The sequence below is a fragment of the Crotalus tigris genome, unplaced genomic scaffold, assembly GCF_016545835.1.
Source record: "Crotalus tigris isolate CLP2741 ecotype Arizona unplaced genomic scaffold, ASM1654583v1 scf7180000018891.247784533:1973344, whole genome shotgun sequence".
NCBI classification, from domain to species: Eukaryota; Metazoa; Chordata; class Lepidosauria; order Squamata; family Viperidae; genus Crotalus; species Crotalus tigris.
In genome coordinates, this window is record NW_024097260.1 from 1,414,523 (window position 1) to 1,432,881 (window position 18,359).

At 42.6% G+C, this 18,359-nt stretch overlaps 1 protein-coding gene across 1 annotated transcript in view; it reads left to right on the forward strand.

Moving 5' to 3' along the window:
- Positions 1-18,359, forward strand: part of TMEM132C (transmembrane protein 132C) — a 127,678-nt gene that overhangs the window by 95,257 nt on the left and 14,062 nt on the right. The window contains exons 4-5 of the mRNA XM_039357335.1: positions 3,536-3,725; positions 17,877-18,017. Coding sequence (XP_039213269.1) covers positions 3,536-3,725; positions 17,877-18,017 — 331 coding nt within the window. The remainder of the gene's footprint in view (positions 1-3,535; positions 3,726-17,876; positions 18,018-18,359) is intronic.

Consider the following 18,359-nt stretch of genomic DNA (forward strand, 5'->3'; position numbering starts at 1 on the left):
GCAAATGTTGACCCTTCTTGCAGATGCTACTGGGAGCCACGTAATCCCAACTTGGAGAGTCCAAAGTATTCAACTGGGAAAGCTCCGCTGTCTTCCCAGGAGTCTTTTGTGAATTCATCTATCACATCCTTCCAAAGGATATCTTGACCTGAAACGGTTATCTAGTTTAGGGCATAAGCGTATGGGAGGGAAATTCAGCTTCATTTGTTTTTAGTTGGCAGGTTTCCCATTGACACACACAGAGGAAAAAGGGGAAATGTAAAAATAGTAGCTTTTTTTTTTAAAGAAGTGAATCTTCTTCCCCGTGCCTTCCTAAAGAAATGCCGTTCTTCGTTGCATCCATTTTCTGTAACTTTAAAGCCCTTAAAGTGATGCTTTTCACTGACTCTTTTGTTTTCCACATTCTCAGCCCGAGAATGGCACATCAGGTGAACACTAAAAGGGGAGACAGCGTCTCAAAGGAAGAAAGAGATGGCGCCGGAGTTAGGCTAGCTTCCATCTCAAAAACACCACTGAGTTCCTTTTGTAAAAGTTTTAGGTCAACAAGATTTAAGGAAATTTGAAGAGAAAGGTTTGAAACCAAAAGGCTGAAGGAATTGGTGCCATCTTTCCTTTTAAGCAGGAGGGAGAGCAAAACTGTCCAGTGCCCCCATTTTTATGCAGCATCTGAACTTTTCTGTGTAAGCCGCATTGATATGAAATTAGCTGAGTGGGGTGGTAGCTAATGAGAGGTTACTGGGATTTGCGGGGGAACCTACATATTTTTATGACTGGTATCCCATCTGCTCAGAGAGAACTTTGGATGTTCTCTCTAGGTGTCAAACTAGGTGCTGTTGGACCTTAGTAGAGGACACACACACTGGTGAGAGAGACATTCCTTGAGGATGGACTCCAGCATAAGTCCAAAGACTCAGAAGATTAAACCTCTGATCCCAGATTGGACCCTTAGTAGAGAGTCTTGGAGATGAACTGAATTGAATGTTGGATTTTTAGATAATGTGGGGACATTCTAGACTTCTCATAATCCCCCTCTTCTCATTTGCCTTCTCCTTTCTACCTCTCCCACCTATTTCATGGGTGGCCCTAGGTTCTCAATCTTTTTAATGCCGCGACCTCCAACTGGTCATAAGTCGAAGACTACTCAACTGGTGCAGCACCGTTTGCAGAATGGGACTTTTGGCGGGCTCAGCAGGGCAGAGACAGCCTGGACAATTCCTATTGGCTTTGAAAGCCAATAGAATTAGACTCTATTCAAGAGAGTCTATTCTATTGGCTTTCAAAAGCCAATAGAATAAAAGGGAGTAGCACAGCTAAGGAAAACGGGGAAAAAAATGGCGGACTGCATCGTTTGGCGACCCCCATCAAATGGTCGTTCGACCCCAAATGGGGTCCTGACTCACAGGTTGAGAACCACTGCCCTAGAATATGATCAGGATGCAAGTTGTGCTCACTCCAACTTGGTTTCGTGGTGATATCACATGGCTGTGAGTTATTGTGAAGTCCATTCAGTGTAAGGACGATGCATTTAGTGTTCTGGCCTGATTAAAAATGAACAAAAGGGATTGCCAGCTTTGAAATCTAGCCAGGGACAAATTAAACACACCCATTGAGTTGGCATTTTGCAAAGAGAAGGGGTAAAGTTGAAGTGTCTTTCAAGTTGACCGTTGGTTCCATTGATTTGATGGATTCATCCGTGTAGGTTGCAGCTCAAATGCATGGGGGGGACAGGTGGCAGTTGATTAACTAATGATGACAACTCCTGTTAATTTCTTTTTTTTTTTTCCCTCATGCCAATTGCTAGAAGAGGTATACAGCTTCTCCAACTCACTGTAACAGATTTAAATAGATAATTTTGCTTTCTCTTTAACTGGCCTGGCCACTTGTCCCAGCACATTTTACTTAAAAATCCCAACATTCAGACTTTCTCTAATATACTCTCTATATTTATTATTATTATTATCATTATTAATAATAATAATAATAATAAAACTTTATTGTCATTGTATGTGTATACACAGTGTACACATACAACGAAATTTACGTGACACCCAAAGACCAGATCCCACACACATAATCCCCAAACATACTTCCACCCACCACAGTTCCCCACCCCTAAAACTACCCAAACATCCACCCAACAGACCAAGTAATACTGTCCAACAGTTCACTGATGGTGGCCCTTTAGTTCATTATTGAGTGCAATTACAGCTCTGGGATAAAAACTATTCAGAAAATGTGTGGTCCGAGTTTTAATTGCTCTGTGTCTTCTGCCAGAAGGCAACCGTCCAAAAAGATTGTAAGCAGGATGGGAAGAGTCTCTGAGAATGGTTTTTTTTTTTCAAAGATAATTTTTATTAAATTTTGACAATTTTACAAAAAAAAAACAAAACAATCTTCCCCCCAACCTCCCCAACCCTCCCATTCCCTCCCCTGACCTTCCCAGAGCTGGATATAGGCTTAATTAGAATTTCATCAAAAAATCTTAAAAAAAGATATAAACCATAAATAAATCTAACATTAGTTAAAAATCTAAATACATTAATTAGAAAAATTGTAAAATGATTAACAATAGTATATATATAAAAGAAACATGAATACAAAAGATAAATATTTAAAAAAGAAAAGAATGAAAAAAAGGAAAAAAGAAGAACAAAAAAAAGAAAGAAAAAAAACCAAAATATTCCATTTTAAATATAAATTGTTAAAAAACTAAATAATATTTTTATATCTAACTTATATTGTATAAAATCTATCCATTTTTTCCATACCACAACATACTTCTCTTGCGATTGATACTTCAAAAAAGCCGAAATCTTTGCCATTTCCGCCAAATAGGAAACTTTAAGAAACCACTCTTGCAAAGTAGGCAAAGATTCCTTCTTCCAACATTGCCCTACTAACAACCTTGCGGCTGTAGAGTCTCTGAGAATGTTATGCCACTTCCTCAAACAGCGAGATTCGATAAAGCCGTGGTTCTCAACCTGTGGGTCGCGACCCCATTTGGGGTCGAATGACCATTTCACGGGGGTCGCCAAACAACGAAGTCCGCCATTTTTCGCCCTTTTCCTTAGCTGTGCTACTCCCTTTTATTCTATTGGCTTTTGAAAGCCAATAGAATAGACTCTCTTGAATAGAGTCTAATTCTATTGGCTTTCCAAAGCCAATAGGAATTGTCCAGGCTGTCTCTGCCCTGCTGAGCCCGCCAAAAGTCCCATTCTGCAAACGGTGCTGCACCAGTTGAGTAGTGTTCGACTTACGACCGGTTGAGTAGTCCTCGACTTACGACCGGTTGGGGGTCGCAGCATTAAAAAGGTTGAGAACCACTGTGATAAAGGCTTAAAAACGATGCCATTTGGTTTGCTTGAAGACAAATGTTATTTTTTTTTTTAATTTTTAATTACCCCTGTTCTTTCTTTTCCAATTGTTCATGTATGATGTGTTGTTGCTTCATTGGTTGCCTAGTTCTTTTTTTTTTTAAATCATTCTTTGCCATCCCGTCTAGTCAAAAGCCTTTTCTCTGTTTCTTTTCATTCAGAAGCAATCATAACAACATGTTGAGCGAAGTTGTCAGACTGAATTTTGAAATTGCCAGCTTCAGCAGCCTTTCTGGAACCCAGCCAATATCCTGGCAAGTGGAGTATCCTCAGAAGAAAATAACAGAGATTGCCCTTTCTGAAATTTTCATTTGCCAGAAGGATCTAGTGGGGATCGTCCCATTAGCAATGGTAAGAGATCCTGGATGATATTCCTACAAGATTTCTAAAAGGTCTGTCGTACTCTTGTATTGCTTTCAGGGGAACGTCGACCTGTCTTCCTTACCGCTCCTAAAAATAATATGCCTGCTTCCCAAGGTGTTTGGAGAGCAATGTCTTCCTAACATTCTAGTAAAGGTAGGTTGAAGAATGGTTTATTGGCTGATGATCACTCAAGACCATCATTTCAGTAGACTGGAGATCTGCTGAAGTCCATCATTCTAATCATGACACTGTATGGAATGCAGCTGTTCAATCAAGAGGTGGCTTTAATATTTTGAAATAGCAACGCCACAAAATACACAGTGGATGAGCTGGTCCCTAATGTTCGTCCAGTCACTATGGCTTTAGTTTGGCAAGATTCTGTCTATCTGTTGTGATTCCGTGCCAGCCTGTGCTCCCCACAGCTGAGTCGGAGGAATCTGAGGAGGAGGTGGAGGAGGAGGCATTTGAAGGGCCATCAGAGCCAGAGGAAGGCTCTGAAGTACAGGACTCACGGTTTGATGCAGAGCCTGGGCCCTCCAGTCGTGTTTCTGATGAAGCTCAGCTGTGTGAGGAGCATGAGTCAGACTTGGAGGAATCACAACAGATGGACTTGCTAATTGACGCACGCAGACGGCGTCAATTAGCAAGAGTAAGTCAACAGAGGTCAATGAGGCACCTCCAAAGTAAGAAGAAACGGCAAGGGGAGGCACCGCCTTAGGTCTGCTAAATAAAGGGAGGAGGTGTGGGTGGTGCTGGTTGCTGAAAGCAACCGTTTGAAAACTGCGTCTTGGAATCTTGGTCTGTGACTTCTCTTGTAACTTCGTGTCTGCTTTTCGTCGTGTTCTTTTGGACTGGAGTTTGCTGTATTTGACAGGTTTGTCAACAGAATTAAAAGGGGTTTTTGTTTGCAAGTCTCCAGCCTTTTGTAGTAGCAGGGGTTTTGTCCTTGTGAAGTTAACAAGGATGATAGTAGGCTGGAACAGAACACTATCGGTGAGGAACAATGAAGGAAACAGCTTAGATTTACAGTGATGGTGAACTTTTTAGAGACCGAGTGCCCAAAATCTGGCCCCGCCCCCACTCCACTCCATGCCCCGCCCCCACTCCACCCCTGTTCCACCTGCCCACAAGGCCACTCAATGCCTCCAGGGCCCACAACAAATTGCCCAGGCAGCCCAGCAGCGCCATGAGGGCCACGCCTTCTGCTCGCGTCCCGCACCATCAACTGTGCATGATGGGGTATGAGGGCAGAGTCTTGTCTACGCTGCCTGGCTGCCATATCCTTGGCTGTGCTGCTCCGCGTGGGCCATGCTCGGGGGTGACTCTCCTCCAGGAGGGCTGCTGGTGAGGAGGGTATCACGGGAAGGCAAGACTGGGGCAACGGCACGTGTGCCCACAGAGAGGGCTCCAAGTGTTGCCTCTGGCACCCGTGCCATAGGTTCGCCACCACTGGCTTAGAAAAACCTCAACATCTCTTTCTTGGTTTGGGAGCCCGACAGTAATTGCATTTTGGCATGTTGTAAGATCCTAACCATTGTTTTTATCAATTGTGTGAATTGGGTTTTCATGTTCATCCATAGTGTGAGCATTCTATGGTTTTATATGAACCCAACAATTGTGTTCCCTCAAATTCTGTTGAAATGTATGAACTTCCATGGCTAAGGGTAGACTCAAAACTGGTTTCCACTGATCCATATCCAACCCTTTACCATTATGCACTTCAGTTCTCCTATAAAGATGCACCTCTTTCCAATTGTCTTATCCAAGCCCACCATGAAACAGATGAGCTAATATTATGCTACCTGCTCATTAACCAGGTTTGTTCTTACAATGAAACACACCGAAAGTGAGAACAAGTGAAAGCCACATGGTCAAATATCTGGGAAACATGATCCTTGGAGGTAAATATATATATATATATATATATATATATATATATATATATATATATATATATATATATATATATATATATTAACAGAAAGAGAAGAGCTTTGATACACACCCACACAAATGTCTATGTAACACATCAAATATTTTTTTGCTCAACCCTAGTCAAAGAAAGCAAGCAAAGTCAGTTTGGTAGAGATGATTCTAATCAGAAGTTAATAATAAGTCCTTCATCTGGGAAACGTTAAAAGGGTTTGGTGGTGCTTGGCCAATAAATTATAAATAGACCCAAGACTATTACCGGGATGTTTCCTAAAAATACACTTTGAATTTCCTTCTTAGGTGTGCATATGTCTGTTCTCTGCTAAGCCGTATTACCGAGGTTGGCATAGCTGTAAGGCAACCTGCTAATAGCATCAAGGTGAATAAAGGAGCCGATGCTTAGAATTTTCTCTTTTTGAAAAATAAAATAAAACGCTGGCAGGATCAGACAAGGTAAAAGAATGTTTGCTCTTCTGTTCTTCTGCTAACTCTGCAGCTCCAGCCAGCCAGCCACTTATTTTGCTAGCGTTATCTTTTTAATTTCTTCGTCATTTGTGCCTTAATCTCCTACCGAGCTGATTTACCTGACAATTCCCTTGCTCGGAGTTGCAGGGTGAGAAAAACAGGAGCTTCAAAGGAAAAAAGTTGGAGGCTGCCATCTGCTCAGATATATCCAAATCAGCTCTGTGAGTTTGGAAGCTGGGAAAAAAAAGGGGGAGAAAGCAAATTCATGCCAATTTGGCATGGTGGGGGGGGGAGGAAATCAAGGAACAGTTTTGGGATTATTATGAGGATGATGGTTGGTCACACCACCAATCAGATGTTCAGACTGGATTTGGCATTGTTGTCTACTCATCGAGTCCTTCTCAGGACCTGGGCTAGGCAGATGATGTTGTTTGATGGTCTTAAAGTTTCTCGTCATAGGATGTCAGCTGTAAACCTGCCTTTTGCAATTGACTGATGGGGATGTTGTCAATGCCGAAGGTGTCCAAGTGATGCTCCAGTTGTTTTGGGATTACACCCAAGGCCCCTATGACCATTGATACTATCTTTGCTTTCTTTTGCCACAATCGTTCTACTTCTATTTGCAGGTCTTTGTATTTTGTTTTCTTCTCCAGTTCTTTCTCTTCTCTTCTGTTGTCTCCGGGTACTGTCATGTCTACCATCCAGACTAGTGGACTTGTTGTTGTTGTTGTTGTTGTTGTTATAGATGGTTGCGCAATCAGCCAGATGTTTAGGCTGGATTTGGCACTTTTGTCCACCTATTGAGTCCTTCCCAAGGACCTGGGATTAGGCATATGTGGATGTTTGATGGTGTTGCAGGATGTCAGTTATTGCAAGTCAAGCTGCCTTTTGCAATTGACTAATAGAGATTGTGTCAATGCCCGTGTGATTCAAGTGTTTCTGAGGTCTCTGTCCATCTAGGGATCTCAGAGTCAACTGGTAGACAAATGAAGCTTAGAATAGAAATAGAAATAGGAATAGGAATAGGAACAGGAACAGGAGTAGAATAGAATAGAATAGAATAGAATAGAATAGAATAGAATAGAATAGAACAGAACAGAACAGAACAGAACAGAACAGAACAGAATAGAATAGGACCTTGGAGGTCTTCTAGTCCAGCCCTCCACTTAACAATCACCAATGACAATCACCAATTGTCCAATGACTGGACAATCACCTCAGACAGGTGATTGTCCAGTCTCTTCTTAAAAGTCTCCAGTGATGGAGCGCCCACGATTTCTGGTGGCAAACTGTTCCACTGGTTGATTGTCCTCACTGTCAGGAAGTTTCTCCTTAAATCCAGGTTGCTTCTCTCTTTGATCAGTTTCCAACCATTGTTTCTCGTCCTTCCCTCTGGTGCTTCTTCTCTTTTTACACCATTCTCAAGTTTTGTCCATCAAACTCCCCAGATTTACAGCAGTAGTGATGAATGTAGAAAAACATGGTGTCTTTTCAGAAGCATTTTAAGATACAGAACAATTCAATCCAGATAAGTCTTCTCATTTGGAGAGCCAAGCTTCTGGGCTTCCTTGTGGTGCATTTTTCTGGTGCAACCCATACCATCTCCTTTGTGGTACAAGCTGCACAATCTCCGTGATGCATTTCCCCCCCAAAAAATGGCTGGATGACAAATGGCAAACCAGGAAAGCAAGCCTTGCCGAGAACGCATCAGACGGCAAAGTTGAAGTGACAGATTTGCTGAGAGGCATCCGCGTTTATTTATTTACATGTAGAAGATTATTATAATGTGAGGGGGAAGGAAAATTCACTGTGCAGAGCTGTGATTTGTGAAACAGAGAGACCTGGGCAATTTGTCACTCTGGTGTGTGTGTGTGTGTGTGTGTGTGTGTTTAATTTAAGGCCTCTTTCTTTCCTGTTTAGCAGGTGGAATTTTATTTTATTCCTGATGCTTTTTCAAAGCTCTTAAGTGCATTAACTGATCCTGTTTGAACAGTGACAGGACCTAATTGGGAAGTCCAGATCTGTTTGTGTTCAGTTTGGCTGGCCTTCAATCCGACCATTGCCTGCTGAATAATTCACATCGGCACACTTACATAAGGCTCAACTATGGGTACATGTAAAACTTTTCTCTTGTATGCATGTTTGCATGTAACATTTCCAAACAGAGACTTAAGTATCTTCAGGCCAGCATTTGGCCATATAAACACTGTTTATATGGGTGGGTGGGTGGGTGGGTAAATAGGTAGAATAGGATAATATAGATAAGGTAATTTATGAGAGAGGTGCTGCTTGGGCGCTTCCCTTATGCTGCATTCCTGTGTTTGAGAGGGATGAAAGGGCAGGAAGGTGCAGGGAGGAAGTAGGATGGTAAGAGGAGAAGGGGAGGGGAAGAGAGTAGGAGGGGAGGAGAGAAAGAGGAGGGAAGTAGGGAAGGTATTAGAGAGGGTGGATGTAGCCTGGGGGGGAATGAGCAAGCGGCACCAATGGTTATGATTATGAATTTATCTTATTTTGTAAACTGAATTTTGTATATGTTGAATAAATGGAAAATAAAAACTTTTTATTTAAAAAAAAAACACTGTTCTCTTCAGAAGCCTGTCAAGCTTGGAAAAACTTCATGCTGGGGGGCGGGGGGGAAGAATGGAATGTGTATTGCAGCTATGGAGCTGCATCCACGAGTTTGTTTTGGAAACATGATGATGATGATGATGATGATGATGATGATGATGATGATGATGATGATGATGATGATGGAAGGGACCTTGGAGGTCGTCTAGTCCAACCCCCTGCTCAGGCAGGAAACCCTATACCAGTGGTGGCACTCAAAGCTTTCTCTGTGGACACACGCACCGTCTCCCAGCCCCGCCTCCTCCCATGGCCCCCTCCTCACCAGCAGCCCTTCCAGAGGAGAGTCACCCCTGGACATGGCCCAAGCAGCGCAACCAAGGACATGGTAGCCGGGCAGCGGGGACAAGACCCCTTGTGCCCCGTTGCACGCAGATGATGCTGTGGGGCATGGGTGGAGGGCGTGGCCACCATGGCACTGCTGGGGGATCTGTGGCGGGCTGTGGAGGTGGTGGATGGCCCACTGGGCAGGGCAGAGCAGGGACGGGGGTGGTGGGGGGTTTTGGGCACTCGGTCTCTAAAAGGTTTGCCATCACTGCCCTACACCATTTCAGACAAATGGCTGGTCTTTGTGACGGCCACACCATCATGGTGAGCCACCATAATGGCACCAAGAGAGAAGGGAAGTATTGGCCAACTACAGGAAAAGATGGACAGTGGGCTTTTTAATCTGCCAGCTTCCTAGCCCATCATCGTCCTCTCCTTGATTTAGCAGCGCTGATTGTCCTTCAGCAGGCTTCGTCGCCTCCCCAAACATGAATAAATAATAAATGCGCTTTTATTACAATTTATTACACCGGTACGTCTTCTGAAATTCTCTATTAGGGAAAAGTGGCCACGTTGCAGTTTGGAAGAGCAGGCATCTGTCTTACTGCAAGTAGGCAGGAGTTCTTAGCAATTATTAATCCTTTGTTAGAGATGTCCTCAGCCTTCCTCATCATTTGTGGCAAAGGAATAAAATAAAACAGGAACTACTCCATTTTCTGCAAATGCCATTTGTCTGAAATAGTACAAGGTCTTCTGCTTGAGCTGGGGGGGGGAGGTGGACTAGAAGATCTCCAAGGTCCCATCCAAATCTGTTATTATGTCTGTCTGTCCATCTATCCCAGGGGTGTCAGACTCGCAACGTCATGTGATGTGTCATGACATATCATGACTTTTTGCCATTGCCGGCAATGGGGTGGGTGCGGTTTCGCCATGAGGCATTTGGCCCGCGGGCCGGCAGTTTGATGCCCCTGATCTATCCTGTCCTTCTGTTCATCTCTCTGTTTGCCCCTTCCACCCGCCTGTTCGTATGTCTGTTTGTCTGCAGGATCCAATCTGGGTTGGTCACCGGGACCAGAGGATTGTCTTCCAAGGCTATTTTTGTACCTGCTCAGCCAACAATCTTAGTAGCTGTGAAATTGAGTGTATGTCCTTGTTCCTTGCAATGTGAGGCTACCCATGAGTTCAGGTCTCACTTGTGTCCTTGCAAACTGCTCGTTAGCTTCCTCCGCATCTGTCCTACACAGTCACAGGCAATCTATGCAGAGGATCCAGTAGATTACATTAAAAGAATCTCCCACTGCCAAGGGACCTTTGTAGTGCATAATTTGTCCTCTTATTGTAGACTCTGGGCAGTGTTCGGAAGACAAAATTTCTGGTCCCCATGGCTGACCCAGATTAGATCCTGCAACATTATTCTGGGACACTTATATTGCCTTCATTCATCTGTTCATCTGTCTGTCAACATGCCAAGCAGCCTGTCTACCCATCTGCCTGTCTGTCCGTCCATCTATCTATCTGTTTGTGTGTCTGTCTATCCTTTTGCTCCTGAAAAATTGACTGCATTAGAAGCTCCAGTTTAGCAACAATGGAGCTGTGGACATTTGGATATTTTTTTTTCTGAGGGGGGGGGGAAACCATCTGGTCTGTGTTTAGGATGAGGAAGTCCCTTGACAGCGTGTGTGAATGTGTGTTCCCTTATAAAACTTTCATGCGTGTTGCTTTGTTGGTGTTTGGAAGCCATGATTCTTGTGGAGGGCAGCTATTATCCCATGGCCGTTAAGTAAATTACCAAATGAATAACTTAGTTCCACCAATGGGCTGTGTATGTAACTTTTTACATTTTGTAATTTTGCTTTTAAAAGGCCTGGGGTACCAAGGGTATGGAAGGAATTGTCTTTATGAGAAAAAGAGAGAGTGCATTTTCATGTTATGAGTGCTGTAAAACTAGATTTTACAAAGTCGTGCTTCATCCAGGAGCAGCTTTACAATCTTCCGTCATTTCTTCTTCCTGAGTATTTACTGCCTAGAGGTCTGTCTATCTATCTGTGTAACATCTATTCCTTCCTTTCTTCCTTCCTTCCTTCCTTCCTTCCTTCCTTCCTTCCTTCCTTCCTTCATTGAAGCATACAATGAAATTCTTGTTGAGTACAAGAGTCCACCATCTCTGAGAAGAAGGAAGGAAGGAAGGAAGGAAGGAAGGAAGGAAGGAAGGAAGGAAGGAAGGAAGGAAGGGAGGGAGGGAGGGAGGGAGGGAAATGGAAGGAAGAAAAAAGAAAAGGGAAAGAAGAAAGGAAAGAGAAGTAGGAAGGAAGGAAAGGGAGGATGAGAGGGAAGGAAGGGAAAAGGAAGGAAGGGAGGGAGGGAGAGAAATAGAATGAAGAAAAAAGAAAAGAGAAAGAAGAAAGGAAAGAGAGAAGGAGGAAGGAAGGAAGGAAGGAAGGAAGGAAGGAAGGAAGGAAGGAAGGAAGGAAAGGGAGGGTGAGAGGGAAGGAAGGGAAAAGGGAGGGAGGGAGGGAGGGAGGGAGGGAGGGAGGGAAATGGAAGGAAGAAAAAAGAAAAGGGAAAGAAAGAAAAGAGAGAAGGAGGAAGGAAGGAAAGGGAGGATGAGGGAAGGAAGGGGAAAAGAAGGAAGGAAGGGGGAGAGAGAGAGAGAGAGAATGAGAGAGAGAGACTATTTCTATTCCTTTTTTCCTGCAAAAGTTAAAGTCTATTCCAACTTTTCTTCTTCCTGGCACTGAGGGGGAGGAGAATGGCAACGATCATATTTTGAAAGTCAGGGTCTTGCTAGGAAATTACACCTTTTGGCTACCTAAGAAATATCATTTTCAGTTTAGCAATTGGCCAGAAAGAGAGAGAGAGAGACCTGCTTGTCTGTCGTGCCAGCTAGAAATCATGACTGCTTGTTTTGTCTGTTCCCTTCCAGCCTATCTTCTTTGCAGTTAATCTTAAAATTGGCCCAGTTCGTAGTCTGTTATCTATCTATCCTTCTCTTTATTACTCAAAAAGGAGGAGGAGGAGGAGGAGGAAAAGAAGAAGAAGAAGAAGAAGAAGAAGAAGAAGAAGAAGAAGAAGAGGAAGAAGAAGAAGAAGAAGAAGAAGAAGAAGAAGAAGAAGAAGAAGAAGAATAAGAAGAAGAAGAAGAAGAAGAAGAAGAAGAAGAAGAAGAAGAAGAAGAAGAAGAGGAGGAGGAGGAGGAGGAGAGGAGGAGGAGGAGGAGGAGGAGGAGGAGGAGGAGAGAGGAGAAAGATGAAGAAGACAAGGAGGAGGAAGATGGAAAGAAAAGAAGAAGAAGAGGAGGAGGAGGAGGAGGAGGAGGAGGAGGAGGAGGAGGAGGAGGAGAGGGAAGAAGACAAGGAGAACAAGGAGGAAGATGGAAAGAAGAAAAGAAGAAGAAGAAGAAGAAGAAGAAGAAGAAGAAGAAGAAGAAGAAGAAGAAGAAGAAGAAGAAGAAGAAGAAGAAGAAGAAGAAGAGGAGGAGGAGAGGGAAGAAGACAAGGAGAACAAGGAGGAAGATGGAAAGAAGAAAAGGAGAAGGAGAAGAAGAAGAAGGAGGAGGAGGAGGAGGAGGAGGAGGAGGAGGAGGAGGAGGAGGAGGAGGAGGAGATATAGAGGATTGGCGATCACCAGAGTTAACCACTCAGTCATGGAGACTGAAGAAATAGGAAAAACTTTCTCCATAGTTACCAGAGAATGAGAAGGAAATATTGTGCACAGTTGGCATGGACTGTACCATTTTGGCTTTTTTTCTGCACAAATAATTCTTCCTGGAATTTAAAAGAAAGAAACAGCTTCTCAGCCGTTTTCATTTACCAATGAAGGAGAATATTTGTGACTCAGGATTGAAATGAGGGGTCTTGGGTGCTCTCTGAGCTTGCTTGCTTTCTTGCAGACGTTTCATTACACAAACCAGGTAACATCATCAGTGCTAGAAGCGAGTGGGGTTTGCAGAGATAAGAGGGAGGGAGGAGACGGAGGAGGAGGAGGAGGAGGACTGTGGAGTTCTTGCTGCTCTCTGAGCTTGGTTGTTTTCTTGCAGACATTTCATGAGCCAACTACATAACACCATCATTGCTAGAAGGAAGGAGGGTTTGCAGAACGGAGGAGAAGGAGGAGGAAGAGGGGGAGGTGAAGGACTATGGGGTCTTTGGTGCTCTCTGTGCTTAGTGGTGTTCTTGCAGACGTTTCATGACCCAACTAGGTAACACCATCAGTGCTAGAAGGGAGTGGGGCTTGCAGAGATAAGGAGGACATTGCTCAGATAATTCCTTCCAATCCAATTTGAGTCTTTAATAGAAGATTGCCAGTTTTGATGCCCGAAGTCTCCATATTTTGCTAAGACTTTAGAAAATACAGAGAGGATTGGGTTGATTGTACATCACCAGAAGCCACAAATCCTGATTTATAGGCCAGGATGGCAAGGTTCATGAACGCAGAAATCCCAAACAAAACCCACTGTAGCAAGGAAGAATAAATGATGCCCAAATGCTGAGTGCCAGCAGAATCAATTGGCAGAAATATGCAGAATGCTGCATATAATTCTTCTCAGCCCTGAAGCTGCTTCAGAAAGAAAATTGCAAGGGCTGCATTTGACGGCGTGCGCCATGGGATGAGAGGCAGGCAGCGAAACAGAGAGAAAAACAAAACAAGTTGTTGTTATTATTATTATTTTCCAGGCTAAAACATTGACAAACGCTCCCTGCTCCTAATCGTATAACAGTGATAGAAGGACTAAGGTTTTCCAACTTCTGTGTAACTGGGGGCACCCAGGGGAAGCCCGGAAGAGCTAGTGAAAGCACCAGAAAAAATAATAATAATGAGGCCTGCAAGGTTCAAAACTAATTTGTAGTCGGGAGGCTTAGAAAAAGGCAGCTACGTTTTGTTCCGTTCCACGAGTGAAATCTATAACACTTGGGAAGCAGGGGAGAGAATCCAGTCATCCATCACTTTTCAGCACGGGCTCATGTTCGTGTGGGGGTGAGAAGAGCTGGTTGTTAATGCTTGTACTGGAAGAGCCGCTGAACAAATCAAGCCATTACAGAAACCAGACAGAAAAATACCTCTTAATGGCTTTGCTTGTTAATTATCTGTTTACACGAAACCTTTGTACCTTAAAAGCGCTGGGGAATTCATCAGTGGAGGCCTATTTGCAAGCAGGGGAAGACATTCTATAAGAAATTGTAGATTGGAATGGCGTGAATGAAAGACAGTGATAAGATGGGCGAAAAACTTTGGCTATAATGTAGAATTAGAAAAAGGGCAAATGTGACGGGAGAGAAACTGCAAACTAACCATGTCAACTTCATACAAAGAAAATCTGTATAGAATGCTTTATAGATGGCACCTGCCACCAGCAAGATTAGCAAAAATGTTTAGAAATATGTCAGGTAGATGTTGGAAATGTAAACACAATAGAGGCCCGTACTATCACATTTGGTAGACATGTGGTAAGGCTAAGGCCTATTGGAGAAAGATACATATATGGTTAGAAAAAATATTGGGTGAACAAGTGGATTTTAAACCTGAGCTTTTTTTACTAGGTATTATGCCTGAAAAGACTAATAAGCAGAAATTATATTGAATCTTACACATCACCACAGTAGCGAGAATAATTTTTGCACAATACTGGAAGAATGAAGGATTGCCATCAAAAGAAGAAATAATCAGGAAAATATTGGAATGTGCAGAGATGGACAGATTAACTATGAGGTTGAAAGATAAAGCAGACTATTATCAAATTTGGGACTTATTTTATTGTTGGCTAGAGGAAAGAATGAAGGATTAGGAATTGAGCATGTATTAGCATAGCAAACTCCAGACAACTTGTTGATTGGAAAAATTAACATATGTTTATGAAAAAAAAACCAATAATTTTTTTATTAAAAAAAGAAAGTTTATTTGGGGTGGATTTCATTTGCATTCTTTTAGAGCAGGGGTGTCAAACTGTCGGCCCACGTGCCGGACGCATCACAAGAAAACCACATCCACCCCTTTGCTGGCAATGGGGAAAAAGCTCCGATATGTTGCACGACGTCACATGACATCACAAGTTTGACATATCTGTTTTAGAGAGTCGTTGAGGCCACTTGGAGGTGTGTCTGTGTCCTCAAGGCCACCTGAGTGGTGCAAATGAGTGTGGAGCCTTCTTGGAACTGCTGAAAGGACCATGTTGTAGACTGGAGAAAGATGGTGTCGTATCCCTCCCCCTCTGTTGAGAGAGGGCTGTTCAGTTTTGACCTAGATGGCCTCTTTGACTCCTCTTTCAAACCAGAGGTCCTCTCTGTGGAAAATGTGGACTTTGCTGCCTTCGAAAAAGTGGCTTTTGTCTTTTAAATGCAGATAGACTACTGAATCTTGTCCTGATGGGTTTGTTCTCCTATGTTGTGCCATGTGTTTATGAAGTGGTGGTCTTGTTTCCCCAATATACAGATCTGCACATGTCTCAATGCATTGTACTGCATATACCACGTTGCTTAGTGCATGTCGGGGTTTTTATCCTTGGGGTGGACAAGCTTCTGCCTCAAAATATTCTTGGGTTTGAAGTGGGTATTGCAGATGATGCGACACCTAGCAAAATACGGCATGCTCCATCTAATCCTCCAGGGAAAGATGGAAGGCAAACGAGGTCCAGGCAGAAGAAGAACATCGTGCCTTCAAAATCTAAGGGACTGGTTTGGACAAAACTCAGCAGCACTTTTCCGTGCAGCTGCTGATAAAAACAGGATCGCCAACATGATTGCCAACGTCCGATAACGGATAGGGCACAAGAAGAAGAAGATTGCAGATGAACTATTGGAAACTGTAGGCAATTTTTTGGGTTTTGTTTTAAGCTAGCCATCGGACAGAAACAGCCTCTCCTTAACCATTTCTGTTTTTAATTTTATATAACTATCGCCCTCAAATCTAGTCACTTGCTAGAGTTAGGTGTTGTCTGGTCTTTCCAGGGGTCTTTGATGTTCTCATGAAGAGCGATAAAATGTGGGAAGGATAGCGAAGATTAAACAACCTACACAAAAAAAATCAATTTATTTCTTATTTAGCTCAGAGCTCATGAAAAGCCTGATAATTAGGATGAATTTTTTTTTTCTTTCCTTCTCCAAGTTAGGGCAGCAACTGAAATTAGAAACCTACAGATCTCACCCCAACCTGCCATTTATTCAACGGTTGGTCCATTTGGTTTGATTTGGAAAAAGGAAGAAAAATCTGGCCGCGTTTTCCATCCCTGCATTTCTCATACGCATTTCTTAATCTATGATGACAGAGAGATCGTAAATGTCCTCTAAATGTTACGGAACAGGAGCAAAGTTAAACTGTACAAATGTTTTGGAATTGATGTGTTTAGCATTTAAATGGCAGCCTCTGGTTTTTTTTTTCAGATGGTTTGATGCCAATCTATGGATCATTTATTTCTATCTCTCTGCTCTGTTTTGGAAATATTTCCTTCAAATGAAAAAGCAAAACAGTTGGGCAAAACTTTATGGGAAGGGTGGGGAACATGTTGCCTTATTTGACCAAGAGTTAATGATATCCCTTTTCGAGAATTCTTACAGATACCTGCTGAAGACAGGATATTATTTTAATCATTGGTTTAATTTAGATGTAAATGTAAATTCTCAATTCAGCTCGGCTCCTGATGCGCTCAGTAATTATTTTAGGAGCAACATGGAAGTGGTTTTCATATACTTCTTCTGAGATTACTATTATCATTTGGACATTTTCATTTGATACCACACTGGGGTTTTAGCGTAGTCTTCCTCCAAGTATTAACCAAGTCTGATTCTTCCAAGTCAAGATAATGTTGGCTAGAATAGAATAGAATAGAATAGAATAGAATAGAATAGAATAGAATAGAATAATGATGGAATGGAATGGAATGGAATGGAATGGAATAGAATAGAAAATATGGAATAGAATGGAATGGAATGGAATAGAATAGAATAGAATAGAATAGAATAATGATGGAACAGAATAGAATAAAATAGAATAGAATAGAATGATGGAATAGAATAGAATAGAATAGAATAGAATAGAATAGAATAGAATAGAATAGAATAGAATAGAATAGAATAGAAAATATGGAATAGAATAGGAATAGAATAGAATAGAATAGAATAGAATAGAATAGAATAGAATAGAATAGAATAGAATGATGGAATGGAATGGAATGGAATAGAATAGAATAGAATAGAATAGAATAGAATAGAATAGAATAGAATAGAATAGAATAGAATAGAATAGAATAGACTGGAAGAGACCATGGAGGTCTTCTAGTCCAGCCCCCTGCTCAAGCAGGAGGACCTATACCATCTCAGACAAGTGAATGTCTAGTCTCTTCTTAAAAATCTCCAGTGATGGAGCGCCCACCATTTCTGGGGTTAATTCTATTCCACTGGTTAATTGTCCTCACTGTCAGGAAGTTTCTCCTTAATTCCAGATTGCTTCTCTCTTTGATCAGTTTCTGTCCATTGTTTCTCGTCTTTCCCTCTGGTGCTTTGGTGATCGACCTGACCCCCCTCTACCTTGTGGCAGCCCCTCAAATACTAGAACACTGCTATCATGTCTCCCCTATTTCTTCTTTTCTTTGGACTAGCCAAACCCAAGTCCTGTAGCCGTTCTTCGTATGTTTTAGTCTCCAGGCCTCTGATCATCTTAGTGCTAGTTTAGATGAAGACAACCAAATGATATCCTGCCCAGTTTTTCCAGTGGCCCTTGGCTGACACCCAAGAGAGGAAGCTTCCTTCCACAATGACCCAACCCTGCTTTGAACTTTGACTAAATGGTCATTGACCCTCAGGAGAACTTCTCTCAACCAATGTTACGTTGACATCTGCTTTGGTTTCCATTGCGTTCCAGGACACGGATATCTTGAACACAGCCATCCTCACTGGGAAGACAGTTGCTGTCCCCGTCAAGGTGATTTCTGTTGAAGAAAACAACGTGGTGGTGGATATCTCTGAATCGGTGGAATGCAAGTCTGCTGAAGAAGTAGTTAAAGTAAGTGCTATGATCATCAGCCATGGGGGATATGTTTGAGGAATTGGCTCTCTGTCGTTCCGCTCTGCACTTCCATGGTCAACTATGACCTAGTGGGATCAAGAGAGTTTGTTGATTCTTGTCCCATCTTTCTGGTCAAGGGTTTACTTGTTGGTGTTGCCTTTTCTTCTCCACTTGATACACAAACAGCCAAAACTTTCCTGATGGCACACTGGGTTCTCACACCCCTTTTTTTGGAATTGTGTTGACACTGTTGGCTTTATATGGATGCAGAGATGATCTGGAGGAACCGCTGAGCTTCAGTTCAGAGTAAGGAATGCCTGAGGTGAATTAAAGAGTTAT